At 43.2% G+C, this 17,329-nt stretch overlaps 1 protein-coding gene across 2 annotated transcripts; it reads right to left on the reverse strand.

The window, feature by feature from the left end:
- Window positions 1-7,499: 7,499 nt before the first annotated feature.
- Window positions 7,500-17,112, reverse strand: LOC143302304 (coiled-coil domain-containing protein 92-like). Of its 2 annotated transcripts, XM_076616912.1 has the most exons (5): window positions 16,976-17,112; window positions 14,260-14,420; window positions 13,124-13,171; window positions 9,240-10,129; window positions 7,500-9,135 (listed from the first exon to the last, which is right to left on the reverse strand). In XM_076616912.1, exons 2-4 carry the CDS (start codon window positions 14,378-14,380, stop codon window positions 9,276-9,278), a joined length of 1,023 nt encoding a protein of 340 aa, XP_076473027.1. In that variant the 5' UTR covers window positions 14,381-14,420; window positions 16,976-17,112; the 3' UTR covers window positions 7,500-9,135; window positions 9,240-9,275. The 2 variants fall into 2 exon arrangements, with proteins under 2 accessions (XP_076473027.1, XP_076473026.1); XM_076616911.1 differs by having other exon boundaries at window positions 7,500-10,129.
- Window positions 17,113-17,329: the final 217 nt, after the last annotated feature.

A 17,329-nucleotide genomic window follows, 5' to 3' on the forward strand; every position in this document is an offset into this window, starting at 1 on the left:
GGCCTTGGCATTCTGCAGACAGTGCACACGTCTACTTCTCGGGAACTTGAAGTAGAGACAAACTTTTGATCTGTTTCCGAGTTCACTCCTTGATTCCTTGTTTTTTTTCTTTCTTTTTTTTCAGATAAATATAACTATCAGATGTAGATAGTGGTCAGTTCAATACTATGTTTCCTCTCTCCCAGCGTGTGTGTGTGTGTGTGTGTGTGTGTGTGTGCGTGTATGTGTGTGTGTGTGTGTGTGTGTGCATGTGTGTGTGTGTGTGTGTGTGTGTGTGAGTGAGTGCTTATACAGGTGGATGCCCATCCACTAGATGTAAAATTACCAAACAACAGAATGACAACTGTGATTTCAGTTTTCAAAACAAAAGACACTTCACAACTGAACTTTCAGTTTTCTCATTCTTTTTCAAAGTCTTCATAATTCACAACAGATACGTACAATCATGTGCACTGACATTTAAAAAAACAAAACAAAAAAAACAACAGAACACATAAGAGACAGATATCCCCCAAACACCCACCAAAAGAAAATTCTTTTATGCCATGCTCTCATGGTGACCTCAGTTTCAATCCCTCTCCACTTCCATGCTTGGGGTGAATCCTGTCAAAGATCTCTAGTGTTGGCAGATTCATTGAGGACTGTGTCTGGAGGGACGTGGTGGTGATCTCCACTCTGGGGAGGCAGGGGGTGGGGATGGGATGCTCACCCAGTCAGACTCTGTGACTAAGCCATCATTGTGATCACTTGGGGGCTTCTTAGGTGGTGTTCTGTGAATGATTAACAAATAGTAAAGAGTGGTAACTCTCTCCATTACACAAGGTACACAACTTCAAGTCAGTGATGCTTACGCTACCGATTCAGCTAGCCCACAGGTAAATAAAAGGCACATTGGAACAAACCCAGACACTTCCTCAAAAAAGGAAGCGCCAGGCCTGTCCTTATACCAATCATTTGACATGTGCACACAGCAGCAAAGACAGAAGAAATGTGCAAACACAAATTAGCTCTTATTCAAGACTGGCATTGCCTCTTTAATCCTGAATAAGCCACACAGAACACATGGACAATACAGAACAAATTATTTGTTAATTTCCATTGTTCTGTGAATGTTAAACCACAACTGACACTACTGAAGACCACCATAGTGACCCAGGAGTAGTGGAGGGCCTCCTCTGGTGTGTGGCATTCCAGTGACCTAACATCAGAAGTTCCCTGTGGACTGCTGGACTTGAGCCTGCAGCTGATGCACCTGGGTGATTCTGAAACATGGCTGACTTGGAATAAGCAGCGTGGGTGTAATGCCACTGAAATGGTGCGGATGATGGCACAGCAAAAAAACAACAACAACAACCCCCCCCCAAAAAAAAACAACAACAATATGTCTTCATCACATCTCACATGTGCACCGCCCTGAAGTTGTGGAAGTACTGGTTTATTCCCATCTTCAGCATGAGATCATCACAGAATGGTATGTTTTGATTTTCCAACAGCCAGCGTTTCTGCTGGGTGTGTGACCCAGTTAGCACACGCCCCGTGTTCCTGGGGACGCTGGCCAGAGAGACAGCAGTGTCACTGGTTCACGACACTTCAAACACACCACACACAGTACAAAGTAAACCACAAAAAAGGTCTGTGACTGATAGCCACCTGTGTAACTTTTTTATCATGTTATCACACGGCTCAAGACATTGGATACCAGAAGGGCTTGCACAAAAAACAAAAAACAAAAAAAAACAGAAGAAAAAAAAAGATGGATGCCTCTTGGTATCATACCTAAAGGGAATCAAAAATCGTTGAAAAGTGCTCTGTATTAATTAAATATGATATACAAAATAAGCTTGGAAGAAAGAATTTTAAAAAAAGAAAAAAAAAAGACATGCGAGCGGGATCGAACCATGCATGTTCAGTTCTGAAGTAAGCTGACTAATCCCCACTGCTGCAGCGCAACTGATGTCATTTGACTAAATTTAATGCTTAAAGCAATGTTGACGTTTTCTTCTCTGTACGATAAATAGATGTTATTGTAGTGGATATAATAACGCCGTATAAATCATGCTTTTTTTGTGTGTGTGTTTTATCATATCTCGATTATTCTTTTATTTCGGTAGTGAAGGAGACGTTGCCATTGCCTCAAGCACACCACAACACATGGTAGATCTCTAGATCTGCACAAACCAGTCTATAATGGGCTGAAAAAAAAAACAATCCATTTGATTTTTCTTTCATGCTCATTCCAGTTAATTCAGTGTCCACTTAAAAATATTTATGTGCAGTAAACACATCGATGGTGAAGCTAGCATGACATTATGTGTTCTGTCCAGAATTTGTATTTTTTTCCTTTTGATTGTGAACAAGAAAAACAAGGTCATGCCATCTTCGAACACAACCTACCCTATAGTAGGCCAAACTTAGTGGGAAACAGATTTTAGAATTTTCGGATTTTGGAACGAATCTCAATGAAATAAACTGTTAATGATTTAGAAATACGGCTTAATTCGGGAGACTTACAACCTGTTATTGGCATGACTGTAAAGATTTTTTTTTTTTAAATGATTAAACAAAATTTGGTATTGGCAGACAAAGTATTTCCAGAGAAAATGACAATTTTAATGTTTACCACGGACACACAGACACACACACACACACAGACAACCGAACACCAGGTTAAAACATAGACTCACTTTGTTTACACAGGTGAATCAAAAGTGATTCAATCAAAATAAGTAAGAATTCACTTCATAAGCATCCTCATCCATGAATGATAGTGTACAGTCATTCTTGATGGATGTAATTTTATTTCAGCATGGATAAAACAACAACAACAACAGCAACACACAACTTCCAGGCATTCTCACAATGTAATAGCTTTCTGGACGGCATATCCCATTGAAAACATGTCAAGCTAAAGATGAAAAAGTGTTTTCCAGACCAATATATTCCAGAAACAGTTCAGTTAACAATTAAAGGTGTTTTTCAGACAAGTGTTGATCCAGGAGGAAAAACGTATTTTCTATAACAGAAAGAACAATAAAGAGACAATAAAAGAAAGTACCGCCCCACCCGTCCCTCCAAAAAAATAACAAGCAACAAAGCTGATAAATTTAGTCTGTTTCTGGCATTACAAACGGTTGCTGATGCAAAAAGCTGAGCTGTTCTGACACAGAATCAAGAGTGGCTGATGAACTGCATTAATTCTGCCATGCTAGAAAATGATTGCCACCACCTTCTTGCTTGCCTGTCTTGGAGGAAGGCTGTCAGCTTGCAAAGACAACACATTACATAATACAATATGCAACAACTACTGACCCTGTGATGTCAGCTAGCTAAAGACAACACATTACATAATACAATACAGAACTCTGTGACGTCAGCTAGCTAAAGACAACACGTTACATAATACAATACAGAATTCTGTGATGTCAGCTGGCTAAAGACAACACATTACATAATACAATACAGAATTCTGTTATGTCAGTTAGCTAAAGACAGCACAATACATAATACACAACAACTACTCAACCCCATTACTGCAGCGACTAGATAGGGAGTATGCTGGTCAGTGAAGGGCTATCTTGCAGGTCAGTGAAAGGCTATCTTGCAGGTCAGTGAAGGGCTGTCTTGCAGGTCAGGAAGTCAGTCACCACTCTGAAGTGAATATATTCAAAGCTTTATATGTATGCGACTGACAAGGTACTTAAGTTGCTTTTTAAATTAAGTCATGTTTAATATTTTAGTGTTGAGCAATTGTCCATAGTTTTATCGGGTGGGTTTTTTTTTGTTTTTGTTTTTTGTTGTTGTTTTTTTGCCACACCTTATTCAACTTCTCTTAAAGAGATAATAAAGTTGCTCTTCTCTTATCTTAATCTTTATTTGCACTTCTTCCTCTTGGGACTGTGTTTATATTTGTTTGGCAAAATGAATGACACCAGTGCCATGTCCACAAAAGTAGTGCCTGGCACTCCCAAGGAATGACACCAGTGCCATGTCCACAAAAGTAGTGCCTGGCACTCCAAATGAATGACACCAGTGCCAAGTCCACAAAAGTAGTGCCTGCACTCCCAATGAATGACACGAGTGCCATGTCCACAAAAGTAGGGCCTGCACTCCCAATGAATGACACCAGAAGTCCACAAAAGTAGTGCCTGCACTCCCAATGAATGACACCAGTGCCATGTCCACAAAAGTATTGCCTGTCACTCCCAATGAATGACACCAGTGCTATGTCCACAAAAGTAGTGCCTGCACTCCAAATGAATGACACCAGAAGTCCACAAAAGTAGTGCCTGCACTCCCAATGAAAGACACAAGTGCGATGTCCACAAAAGTAGTGCCTGCACTCCCAATGAATGACACGAGTGCCATGTCCACAAAAGTAGGGCCTGCACACCCAATGAATGACACCAGAAGTCCACAAAAGTAGTGCCTGCACTCCCAAGGAATGACACCAGTGCCATGTCACAAAAGTAGTGCCTGCACCCCCAATGAATGACACCAGTGCCATGTCCACAAAAGTAGTGCCTGCACTCCCAATGAATGGCACCAGTGCCGTGTCCACAAAAGTAGTGCCTGTCACTCCCAATGAAAGACACCAGTGCCATGTCCACAAAAGTAGTGCCTGCACTCCCAATGAATGACACCAGTGCCATGTCCACAAAAGTAGTGCCTGCACTCCCAATGAATGGCACCAGTGACAAGTCCACAAAAGTAGTGCCTGCACTCCCAATGAAAGACACCAGTGCCATGTCCACAAAAGTAGTGCCTGCACTCCCAATGAAAGACACCAGTGCCATGTCCACAAAAGTAGTGCCTGCACTCCCAATGGAATGACACCAGTGCCATGTCCACAAAAGTAGTGCCTGCACTCCCAATGAATGACACCAGAAGTCCACAAAAGTAGTGCCTGCACTCCCAATGAATGGCACCAGTGCCGTGTCCACAAAAGTAGTGCCTGGCACTCCCAAGGAATGACACCAGTGCCATGTCCACAAAAGTAGTGCCTGGCACTCCAAATGAATGACACCAGTGCAAAGTCCACAAAAGTAGTGCCTGCACTCCCAATGAATGGCACCAGTGACAAGTCCACAAAAGTAGTGCCTGCACTCCCAATGGAATGACACCAGTGCCATGTCCACTAAAGTAGTACCTGCACTCCCAATGAATGACACCAGTGACAAGTCCTCAAAAATAGTGCCTGCACTCCCAATGAATGACACCAGTGCCATGTCCACAAAAGTAGTGCCTGCACTCCCAATGAATGACACCAGTGCCATGTCCACAAAAGTAATGCCTGCACTCCCAATGGAATGGCACCAGTGCCATGTCCACAAAAGTAGTGCCTGCACTCCCAATGAATGACACCAGTGCCATGTCCACAAAAGTAGTGCCTGCACTCCCAATGAATGACACCAGTGACAAGTCCACAAAAGTAGTGCCTGCACTCCCAATGAATGACACCAGCGCCATGTCCACAAAAGTAGTGCCTGCACTCACAATGAATGACACCAGAAGTCCACAAAAGTAGTGCCTGCACTCCCAATGAATGACACCAGTGCCATGTCCACAAAAGTAGTGCCTGCACCCCCAATGAATGGCACGGTGATCTCATTTCACCAGGGTCACCTGCCACAGCGTCTGCTGTGTGTCAAAGGAAATGAGCAGCTAAGGTGAAACAGACAAACTAATCAACACAGGGATATAAATAGCACTAAAGAAACAAACCAATGCACAAACTGTTCACAACCAGACAAGGAAGACACAGTAAACAGGAAGCCTTCAAAATCAGTGACAGCCCACCTCCACAGGACCAAAATAAAATAAAATAAAATAAAATAAAATAAAATAATCTCTCTGGCATTGCATGATGACAACACTATGGAAACAAGTGCTTGTGGTGGCAGTCAACATTGTTCACTATATTTCACTTATGACACAGAAATGAAAAGTGTAGTTAGCATAATGAAAAAAGATTCGGTGGTTTGTGTGGAAAAAAATGAAAGGGGTGACAGAGAAAAGAACAAGAGATGTTGACATTGTGAACAGATCTGTTGACCACAAACGTCAATTCATGCACCATTAGCATTGGGGACTTGAATGATCCACTGAAAGTAAAGCTGTTAGTTAAATGCATTTAAATCTGACACTTTCACAAAAGTCTTTTCCCCCTTTTTTTCACATATATATGTGACCAAGCGCGCTATGCTTGCTCCAACACTATTCACGCACAAGCCACAGCAGACGACAGTTTTCCCTCATAACCCGCGCACAGAATGTGTGACGTCACTCCGCTTACATCATTTTGTCCTCCTCGCCAGACACCTGCTCACAGCTCGCCCAATGTCGCATCCCGGTACGTCATTGGCTGAGAGCAAACTTGTGTTTCTGTTCCACAGTATTTAATTAATAGCTCTTTTGTTAGATCAGTAAACTACTAGTATTATATCTAAGCCACTGATTCTCTATCTTGTTTGTTATTCAGGTATTATCTTTCACACTAATATCAGTTGTACTGCTACAGTGTGCTCAGTACTCTAAGATGTGTGTAGTATTCTGCTGTTGTGATTTCAAGATAGTGTTGGATTAATTGCTTCAATCACTTTAACTGCACTATTTAAATGTATTAGAAATGTCATTTGATGTCAGCGTTTGGTCTTCACACATATGCATTATGTTGTTGCGTATCCCAAACCCGAGTGATAGTCTTTCCATGTATACATGTGCTTTACTATTCACTTGTGTTGACATGTTGTACTTATGGCATTTGTTTGTGTCATTCCAGGCACTGTCTTCTCTTAGACTAGTTCTCTTCTAGTCTTCTTCTCTTTTTATCCTCTTTTTCCTCTTTCTTTAAACCCGAGTGATAGTCTTTCCATGTATACATGTGCTTTACTATTCACTTGTGTTGACATGTTGTACTTATGGCATTTGTTTGTGTCATTCCAGGCACTGTCTTCTCTTAGACTAGTTCTCTTCTAGTCTTCTTCTCTTTTTGGTGTCAGAAGTGGGATACGCAACAACATAATGCATATGTGTGAAGACCAAACGCTGACATCAAATGACATTTCTAATACATTTAAATAGTGCAGTTAAAGTGATTGAAGCAATTAATCCAACACTATCTTGAAATCACAACAGCAGAATACTACACACATCTTAGAGTACTGAGCACACTGTAGCAGTACAACTGATATTAGTGTGAAAGATAATACCTGAATAACAAACAAGATAGAGAATCAGTGGCTTAGATATAATACTAGTAGTTTACTGATCTAACAAAAGAGCTATTAATTAAATACTGTGGAACAGAAACACAAGTTTGCTCTCAGCCAATGACGTACCGGGATGCGACATTGGGCGAGCTGTGAGCAGGTGTCTGGCGAGGAGGACAAAATGATGTAAGCGGAGTGACGTCACACATTCTGTGCGCGGGTTATGAGGGAAAACTGTCGTCTGCTGTGGCTTGTGCGTGAATAGTGTTGGAGCAAGCATAGCGCGCTTGGTCACATATATATATATTTTTTTTTTACAAATCCTTAAAATGAAGATTTATACATATATGTAGCATACATGTGTTTCAAAAGAAATCCTGACTTCCAGGGCAAGTGCAAGAAATATGTATGGTGTATATATCTGTGAGGAAATGGTACACCAAGATTATCATTGTATTCGACATCTCTAAGCACAGTGATTGAAACAAAAAAATTTTTTTTTTTACCACAACCGTATTCTGAAAATCTAAAACTGAGATCAGTATAATAGTGACAGCTCCTAAATTCAACTGGATTCCATGCTTTAGGACTGTGATAACCAAAATTCAAGGAAGTTTAAAAAAAAAAACACAAACAAAACATTCACAATTTCCTGAACATATCACAACAGCCTCATCTGGAGCACACAGCCTCTGGGGATGTTTCCTATGGAGGAAAGTGTTGAGACACTAAAACTGAAACTGAAAGGAAGAGTAACTAAATTAAAGGATGATGAATGCAACAGAGCACTGATCTTACTGAAAGCACACTGTTTAGGAAATTGAGAACCTTTCAAAATGTTCTGATGATAAAACCTAGTGTCCACTGTGACTGTGTCCACGGATGTTAGTTGTGACTGTGACGGTGGTTTGTCCTCAAGGAAGCTAGTTGTACTCAGAACTGTATGAATGTGAAGGTGGTTTGTCTCCAAGGAAGCTAGTTGTATTCAGAACTGTATGAATGTGAAGGTGGTTTGTCTCCAAGGAAGCTAGTTGTATTCAGACCTGTGTGAATGTGAAGGTGGTTTGTCTCCAAGGATGCTAGTTGTACTCAGACCTGTGTGAATGTGAAGGTGGTTTGTCCTCAAGGAAGCTAGTTGTACTCAAACCTGTGTGACTGTGAAAGTGGTTTGTCTCCAAGGAAGCTAGTTGTACTCAGAACTGTGTGAATGTGAAGGTGGTTTGTCTCCAAGGATGCTAGTTGTACTCAGACCTGTGTGAATGTGAAGGTGGTTTGTCCTCAAGGATGCTAGTTGTACTCAGAACTGTGTGAATGTGAAGGTGGTTTGTCCTCAAGGATGCTAGTTGTACTCAGAACTGTGTGACTGTGAAAGTGGTTTGTCCTCAAGGAAGCTAGTTGTACTCAGAACTGTGTGACTGTGAAAGTGGTTTGTCTCCAAGAATGCTAGTTGTACTCAGAACTGTGTGACTGTAATGGTGGTTTGTCCTCAAGGAAGCTAGTTGTACTCAGAACTGTGTGAATGTGAAGGTGGTTTGTCTCCAAGGAAGCTAGTTGTACTCAGAACTGTGTGAATGTGAAGGTGGTTTGTCTCCAAGGAAGCTAGTTGTTCTCAGAACTGTGTGAATGTGAAGGTGGTTTGTCTCCAAGGAAGCTAGTTGTACTCAGAACTGTGTGAATGTGAAGGTGGTTTGTCTCCAAGGATGCTAGTTGTACTCAGACCTGTGTGAATGTGAAGGTGGTTTGTCCTCAAGGATGCTAGTTGTACTCAGAACTGTGTGAATGTGAAGGTGGTTTGTCTCCAAGGAAGCTAGTTGTACTCAGAACTGTGTGACTGTGAAAGTGGTTTGTCCTCAAGGAAGCTAGTTGTACTCAGACCTGTGTGACTGTGAAGGTGGTTTGTCCTCAAGGAAGCTATTTGTACTCAGACCTGTGTGACTGTGAAGGTGGTTTGTCCTCAAGGATGCTAGTTGTACTCAGACCTGTGTGACTGTGAAGGTGGTTTGTCTCCAAGGATGCTAGTTGTACTCAGACCTGTGTGACTGTGAAAGTGGTTTGCCTCCAAGAATGCTAGTTGTACTCAGAACTGTGTGACTGCGAAGGTCTCTTCCAGTTGGTGTCACTGACGGGCTCAACAGCCAGAGTGGCCACTTCTGGGGTGGGGGAGGATCGTGGCCGGGACACAGCCCTCCGGCCTCTCTTGGCCATAGCCACGTGCTGCAGGTCGGTCTTGTCCAGGTGGGGGTCCCGCTCCCCCAGCCCTGGGTGGGAGGAGGGGGCGATGGGGGGCAGGGGGGCGGGCTTCTTCACCTCCACCACACTGGGGGCTGTGTCTCTGTGCACAAAGGGGGAGATGTCCACAGGGGACTCGGAGCCACTGCTGCGAGCGGAGGCAGAGGTGACCCTGAGGGAGCGAGCCAGAGCCTCGGCCTCCCCCCCGCCCACCCCTGTTGAGCTGACAGAGGGCGCCACCCCCACGCTGCGACGCACCCCGGGGCCAGGCAGAGGGCGTGACGACCCTCGGTGTCGCATGCGGGCCGAGTTGGTCAGCATGTCCCTAGGGGGCGCCGGCAGGTGGCCGTACTGCGGTTGCGTGCGGCGCACGATGGTAGGCCCCGCGTCCACCACCACTCTGTCACCGCCACCAGCGCCGGCCTTCTGCCGCACCTTGAGTCGGTGCAGCTCGGTAGTGAGGAAGGCGATGTTGTTGGACTTAGCCTCCACCTCTGCCCGCAGGCTGCTGATGCTCTGCGCCGCCTGTCGCATCTCGTCCCCGTGCCGCTTCTTCTCCGTCCTCAGCTCTGCCTCCAGCTGTCGCAGTCTCTCCGCCTCCTCGCCCAGCTGGGTCTGCAGGCGGTCCTCCAGGCTCTGGGCCTCCCGCAGCTCCTGCTGGACCTGCTGCAGCTGGCTGTCCGCTGCCTCCCCTGCACCCAGCACATCACACCTGTCAATGGGTGGACACTCCAATTTCATCACACCTGTCACTGTGTGGCCTTCCCACTTTCATCACACTTGTCACTGTGTGGACACCCCACTATCATCACACCTGTCACTGTGTGGCCATCCCACTTTCATCACACCTGTCACTGTGTGGCCATCCCACTATCATCACACCTGTCACTGGTCATCCTACTTTCATCACACCTGTCAATGGTCACCCCACTTTCATCACACCTGTCACTGTGTGGCCATCTCACTTTCATCACACCTGTCACTGTGTGGCCATCCCACTTTCATCACACCTGTCACTAGTCACCCCACTTTCATCACACCTGTCACTGGTCACGCCACTTTCATCACACCTGTCACTGTGTGGCCATCTCACTTTCATCACACATGTCACTGTGTAGCCATCCCTCTTTCATCACACCTGTCACTGGTCACCCCACTTTCATCACACCTGTCACTGTGTGGCCATCTCACTTTCATCACACCTGTCACTGTGTGGCCATCTCACTTTCATCACACCTGTCACTGTGTGGCCATCCCACTTTCATCACACCTGTCACTGTGTGGCCACCCCACTATCATCACCACCTGTGACTGTGTGGCCATCCCACTATCATCCCACCTGTCACTGTGTGGCCATCCCACTATCATCACCACCTGTGACTGTGTGGCCATCCCACTATCATCACACCTGTCACTGTGTGGCCATCTCACTTTCATCACCACCTGTGACTGTGTGGCCATCCCACTATCATCACACCTGTCACTGTGTGGCCACCCCACTATCATCACCACCTGTGACTGTGTGGCCATCTCACTTTCATCACACCTGTCACTAGTCACCCCACTTTCATCACATCTGTCACTGGCCACCCCACTATCATCACATCTATCCATGTGTGGCCATCTCACTTTCATCACACCTGTCACTAGTCACCCCACTTTCATCACATCTGTCACTGGCCACCCCACTATCATCACATCTATCCCTGTGTGGCCATCTCACTTTTATCACACCTGTCACTGTGTGGCCATCTCACTTTTATCACACCTGTCACTGGTCACCCCACTTTCAAGACACCTGTCACTGGCCACCCTACTTTCATCACATCTATCACTGTGTGGCCATCTCACTTTCATCACACCTGTCACTGTGTGGCCATCTCACTTTCATCACACGTGTCACTGAGTGGCCACCCCAAATTCATCACACCTGTCACTTGCCACCCCACTTTCATCACACCTGTCACTGTGTGGCCATCCCACTTTCATCACACCTGTCACTGGTCACCCCACTTTTATCACACCTGTCACTGGTCACACCACTTTATCACACCTGTCACTGTGTGGCCATCCCACTATCATCACACCTGTCACTGTGTGGCCACCCAACTTTCATCACACCTGTCACTATGTGGCCATCCCACTTTCATCACACCTGTCACTGGTCACCCCACTTTCATCACACCTGTCACTGTGTGGCCATCCCACTATCATCACACCTGTCACTGTGTGGCCACCCAACTTTCATCACACCTGTCACTATGTGGCCATCCCACTTTCATCATACCTGTCACTGGTCACCCCACTTTTATCACACCTGTCACTGGTCACACCACTTTATCACACCTGTCACTGTGTGGCCATCCCACTATCATCACACCTGTCACTGTGTGGCCACCCAACTTTCATCACACCTGTCACTATGTGGCCATCCCACTTTCATCACACCTGTCACTGTGTGGCCATCCCACTTTGTCACACTGGTCACTGTGTGGCCATCCTACTTTATCACACCTGTCACTGTGTGGCCATCCCACTTTCATCACACCTGTCACTGTGTGGCCATCCTACTTTATCACACCTGTCAATGTATGGCCATCCCACTTTCATCACACATGTCACTGTGTGGCCATCCCACTTTCATCACACATGTCACTGTGTGGCCATCCCACTTTCATCACACCTGTCACTGTGTGGCCATCTCACTTTCATCACACCTGTAACTGTGTGGCCAACCCACTATCATCACACCTGTCACTGGTCACCCCACTTTCATCACACCTGTCACTGGTCACCCCACTTTCATCACACCTGTCACTGGTCACCCCACTTTCATCATATCTATCACTGTGTGGCCATCCCACTATCATCACACCTGTCACTGTGTGGCCTCCCCACTTTCATCACGCCCGTCATTGTGTGGCCATCCCACTTTCATCACACCTGTCATTGTGTGGCCATCCCACTTTCATCACACCTGTCATTGTGTGGCCTCCCCACTTTCACCACACCTGTCATTGGACACCCCACTTTCACCACACCACACCTGTCACTGTGGAGGCACCCCATTTTTATCACATCACACCCTCTCACAGGACTTGTAGTGTATAACCACCCCACTTTCAACACACCATACCTGTCACAGGACCTGTAGTATATAACCACCCCACTTTTATCACATCACACCCTGTCACAGGACCTGTAGTATATAACCACCCCACTTTCAACACACCAAACCCTGTCACAGGACCTGTAGTATATAACCATCCCACTTTCATCACACCATACCTGTCACAGGACCTGTAGTGTATAACCACCCCACTTTCAACACACTATACCTGTCACAGGAACTGTAGTGTATTATAACCACCCCACTTTCAACACACCATACCTGTCACAGGACCTGTAGTGTATAACCACCCCACTTTCAACACACTATACCTGTCACAGGACCTGTAGTATATAACCACCCCACTTTCAACACACCAAACCCTGTCTGTCTATCTATTCATAAAAGATTAATTATTTGAGGTGTTCCGTTTGTAATTTTTTTTTTTTTTCACAGTCTATTTTTGTTGTCTTTTTTTTTATTTGTTACTTCACTTCAATGTGCAACAAACCTGTGGACACTGGTTTCCTAGTCAGAGGAATTACCAGCAGTCCACCTGACCTCTGGCATGACTCACCTTCATCCTCCACACTGAACCCATGCATCGTCAGCTGAAACGTCAGATCTGAAATCACCACACACAATGACAGCAATAATAAACCACACTGATTCCATGCATCGTCAGCTGAAATGTCAGATCTGAAATCCCCACACACAATGACAGCAATGGTAAGCAACATTGTTTATAACCCACACATTCTTCACCATCAACAAAAAAACAAAACAAAAAAACAACACCAAAACAAACCACAACCTAAATATTAGCTCTAGAAAAGAGATAAACTGATTATTTCAAAGAAAAAAAGAATGAAATAAGTTTTCAAGCATAAAAGACTGCCCAGGATCCTTTAAATAGATCTGCACGACTGTGAGATCTGAAAACTATTCTTTATTGATATACTTATCCTTTTATTGCTACAGACCATCATGCTGGTCGGAGAGAGGCTGTCACATCACTGAGATAAGACTGACAAACCACATAAGGATGTCAGTTTCCATTCTTCCTGTTGGGAAAATATTACTTGTGTTCAACAGAATTATTGACACAATCGAAAGGTACATGAAAGCAGGATGTAGAGTAAAACTGATGCCACACTCATACTCATGTCACCATTGTTCATCAATGAAAGAGCCCTGAGAAAAGGTAAAGATGGTGATTAGGAAATGGACCAACTTATTTTTTGTTAATTTTTTTTTTTTTTACAGTTCAATGTATACTGCATGGGAGAAACTAGTGTGGTAAGATATGACACACTGGAAAAATCAATTTGCACCAGAAATGGCAAATTTTGATTTGACATATTCTTCTAGGTAGAGGGTACATTGAGAAATCCAAAGTTTGATTTAAAACATGTTTTTATTGCTTTATACTGTCTCTCTGTGTGTGTATGTGTGCGTGTAAACATACATATTTGGGAGGGAGGGGTGTGTGCCTGTAAGCCCATTTGTGTGCGCATATGTGTGTTTGTGTGTCTGTGTCTGTGTGTGTCTGTGTACATATATGTGCATGGGTATGTGCTCATGTTTGTGTGTGCATGCTTGCACACGCATGTTTTCATGCACCTGTATGCTGGTACCTTTTCTCATTAAAAAAACAAAACAAACAAAAACAGTCACACCCTGACTGAGCCCTACTATGTATGTACATCCTACCTGTGCATTTTTTCTGCAGTTTGTGAATCTCTTCATGCAGTGCCTTCAAGGTGGCAGCGTGCTCTTGCTGCATAAAGAGAATGGAGCTCTCCAAATTGCGCTTGTGAACAGCGGCCTCCATGACTCCTTCCCGCGCTGCTCTCCCCTTCTGGTGCCTCACCCTGCCCACACACCGTCCCCACAGCATGTTGGCTCATCATCTCTTCTATAGCTTCTAACCCTCACATTCCATCATCATTATTATCATTATCAATATGATCATCAATGATTATCATCATTATGATCATTATCATCATTATTATCACTACTGTTATTCTTATCATTTTTATTATCACCATTACTTACTATTATCATTACTGTTATCAGTATTACAGTGTTATTGATACTTCCATGTAACATCCGTCCTGAGTCAGAGACCAAGTGTTTCAATAACATGGAGTCATTTTCACAACAAGCTGCCTACCTGGGTAGTGCCAACTGACAACTGCTTTATGGCACTCACCACTCATTTCCCATGTCATTTAGTCAGGATTCAGTAGCATGAACACACATACACACAAAAATAAAAAACAAAACAAAACAGAAACAAACAAAAAACCAAACCCAACAACATGTTGGAGTGGATTTTACTATCAATTTTTGACGGGCGCAATAGCCAAGTGGTTAAAGCGTTGGACTTTCAATCTGAGGGTCCCGGGTTCGAATCACGGTGACGGCACCTGGTGGGTAAAGGGTAGAGATTTTTATGATCTCCCAGTTCAACATATGTGCAGACCTGCTAGTGCCTGAACCCCCTTCGTGTGTAAACGCATGCAGAAGATCAAATACGCACGTTAAAGATCCTGTAATCCATGTCAGCGTTCGGTGGGTTATGGAAACAAGTACATACCCAGCATGCACACCCCCGAAAACGGAGCATGGCTGCCTACATGGCGGGGTAAAAACGGTCATGCACGTAAAAGCCCACTCGTGTGCATACGAGTGTATGTGGGAGTTGCAGCCCACGAAAGCAGAAGAAGAAGAAGAAGAACCATCAATTTTTGCCAGGGACAACTCTGTTGTTGCCCTTGGTGAGTTAAGTGCAAGCTACAAATATGGGACCTTGGTTTATTGTCTCATCCAAATGACTAGTGTCCAGAGAATCATTAAAGATCTAAGAGAAGGGGGAGAAATTTCTAGCTATCTTGGGATTTCTGTTACATAAAAGATTATGTCTCAAAGGCCTTCTCAAAAACTATGATACCAGTTCATCATCTTAAAATAATATATGCAAATGCATTTTCACAATTCTTTAAACCACCAAAAACACACTCTAAGATGTTCTTTAACTAATGCTTATATTTTTTCTCCTTAATTTATTCAATTATTGTATTTTCTTGAAGGCAATATTGTGTAAAGTATTGCTCAAGCCTTCAAACAGGCACAACATATTTTTCTGTGAGAAATTTGGGGTGCCTTCATCAAAACTGACACAAGTCAGTATATTGTTAATGAAAAACATTAATATATTCTCTTTGTTACAAAAAAGTTTGTATGTTCTCTGTCTGTTAGTGTTAGACTTAAGAGATGCTCGTTGTAATTTCTGTATAAATAATGATCAATGTAATATTCAATGTTGATGTCCTTGGCACCTGATTCTCTACAAAATGGGGAATGTTTATAAAAAGTGTTGGTTGATAAATAAGACTCACTTTTGATATGTGTCCAACATTTCAGACCATGGACCTGTTTTCAGGGACTGTGTTAGCTGGCCACAAAAGCTGCCAAGTTTTCCAACACACTTACACAATCCTGAAAGACAGACTTATGGTATGAAACAGATGCCTCTTGTCAAATTTGAGTCTTGTTTTACAACCGTGGTTTTAACTTTCTTTGTTTGTAGGTGTGGGTTTTTTTGTTCTTTGCTTGATTTTGTGTGTGTGTGTGTTTTTCTTAATAGACTCAGCAGTCATCTTTTATTTTATTGTCTCAATTCCTAGTTTTATTTTCAGTGGATAATGAAAAAGTTTCAAAGCTAAGTTGTGTGTGTGTGTGTGTGTGTGTGTGTGTGTGTGTGTGTGTGTGTGTGTGTGTTGTTGTTGTTGTTGTTGTTGTTGTTGTTGTTGTTGTTGTTGTTGTTGTTGTTGTTGTTGTTGTTGTTGTTGTTGTTGTTGTTGTTGTTGTTGTTCATTTATAATTGTTTTATTTATCATCAAATTATTTGATTTATTTGTTTACTTATTCATTTATATATTCATTCATCTACTTGTTTACTTATGTACCTATTTTCATACATTTATTCATTCATAGTTATACATCTGCTTAGCATATGTGTTATAGTGTGTATAGATTTGTCTGAATGCAGTGACGACTTCATATCAAACTGAACAAAAGTGAACTGAACTGTTGCTGCTGTTACTGTTGTTTATGCATTTCCATGTTCTTGGTTCTTTGTTTTTCAACTGTAAACAATGCTGTGGAAAAAAAGCAATGTAATATAAACATAAAAAAAACATAATTCAAGAATATGTAGAACGCTTTGACATAAGACCCACAGCGGCTGATGCGCTCACAACAGTCTGTGAGCTGGATTTCATCACTGCTGGCTTTTCTAGTTTCTTTCCGACTTCCTCAGCTTCCTAGTGATTATGACGCCATCGGGTGATGCTCATGTGTTAAACGGCACTACTCAATTTTCATTGAATACGCAAACACAAATCATAAATATATCACTTACAAATGCCGTGAGTCGTTTCTTTCAAGCCGTACACCAGCCCATCACTATGTACTATGAAGCATTTTCAAAAATAAATATGATCATTAATCCATAACAACAGACTGGAAGCCATGGCCTTCGCGACAAGAATGTGCGTGTTGTTCCATGGGATCCATTTCCGGTTCATTTTTTTGGTTTATCTTTTAAAAAAAATGCATTTCAATCGATAAAACAAGATAATACTAAGATACATAATGATAACTGATACTGTAGTATTGTATTGCAAATATTTTGCAATCCAATGATGAAATCTCAGACTCTCGTTCTTTTCGTCATTTCAGAAACCGAAAGGGGACAAGAACAATGGCGTCTTCC

Source organism: Babylonia areolata, chromosome 29, assembly GCF_041734735.1.
Source record: "Babylonia areolata isolate BAREFJ2019XMU chromosome 29, ASM4173473v1, whole genome shotgun sequence".
Classification (NCBI taxonomy): domain Eukaryota; kingdom Metazoa; phylum Mollusca; class Gastropoda; order Neogastropoda; family Buccinidae; genus Babylonia; species Babylonia areolata.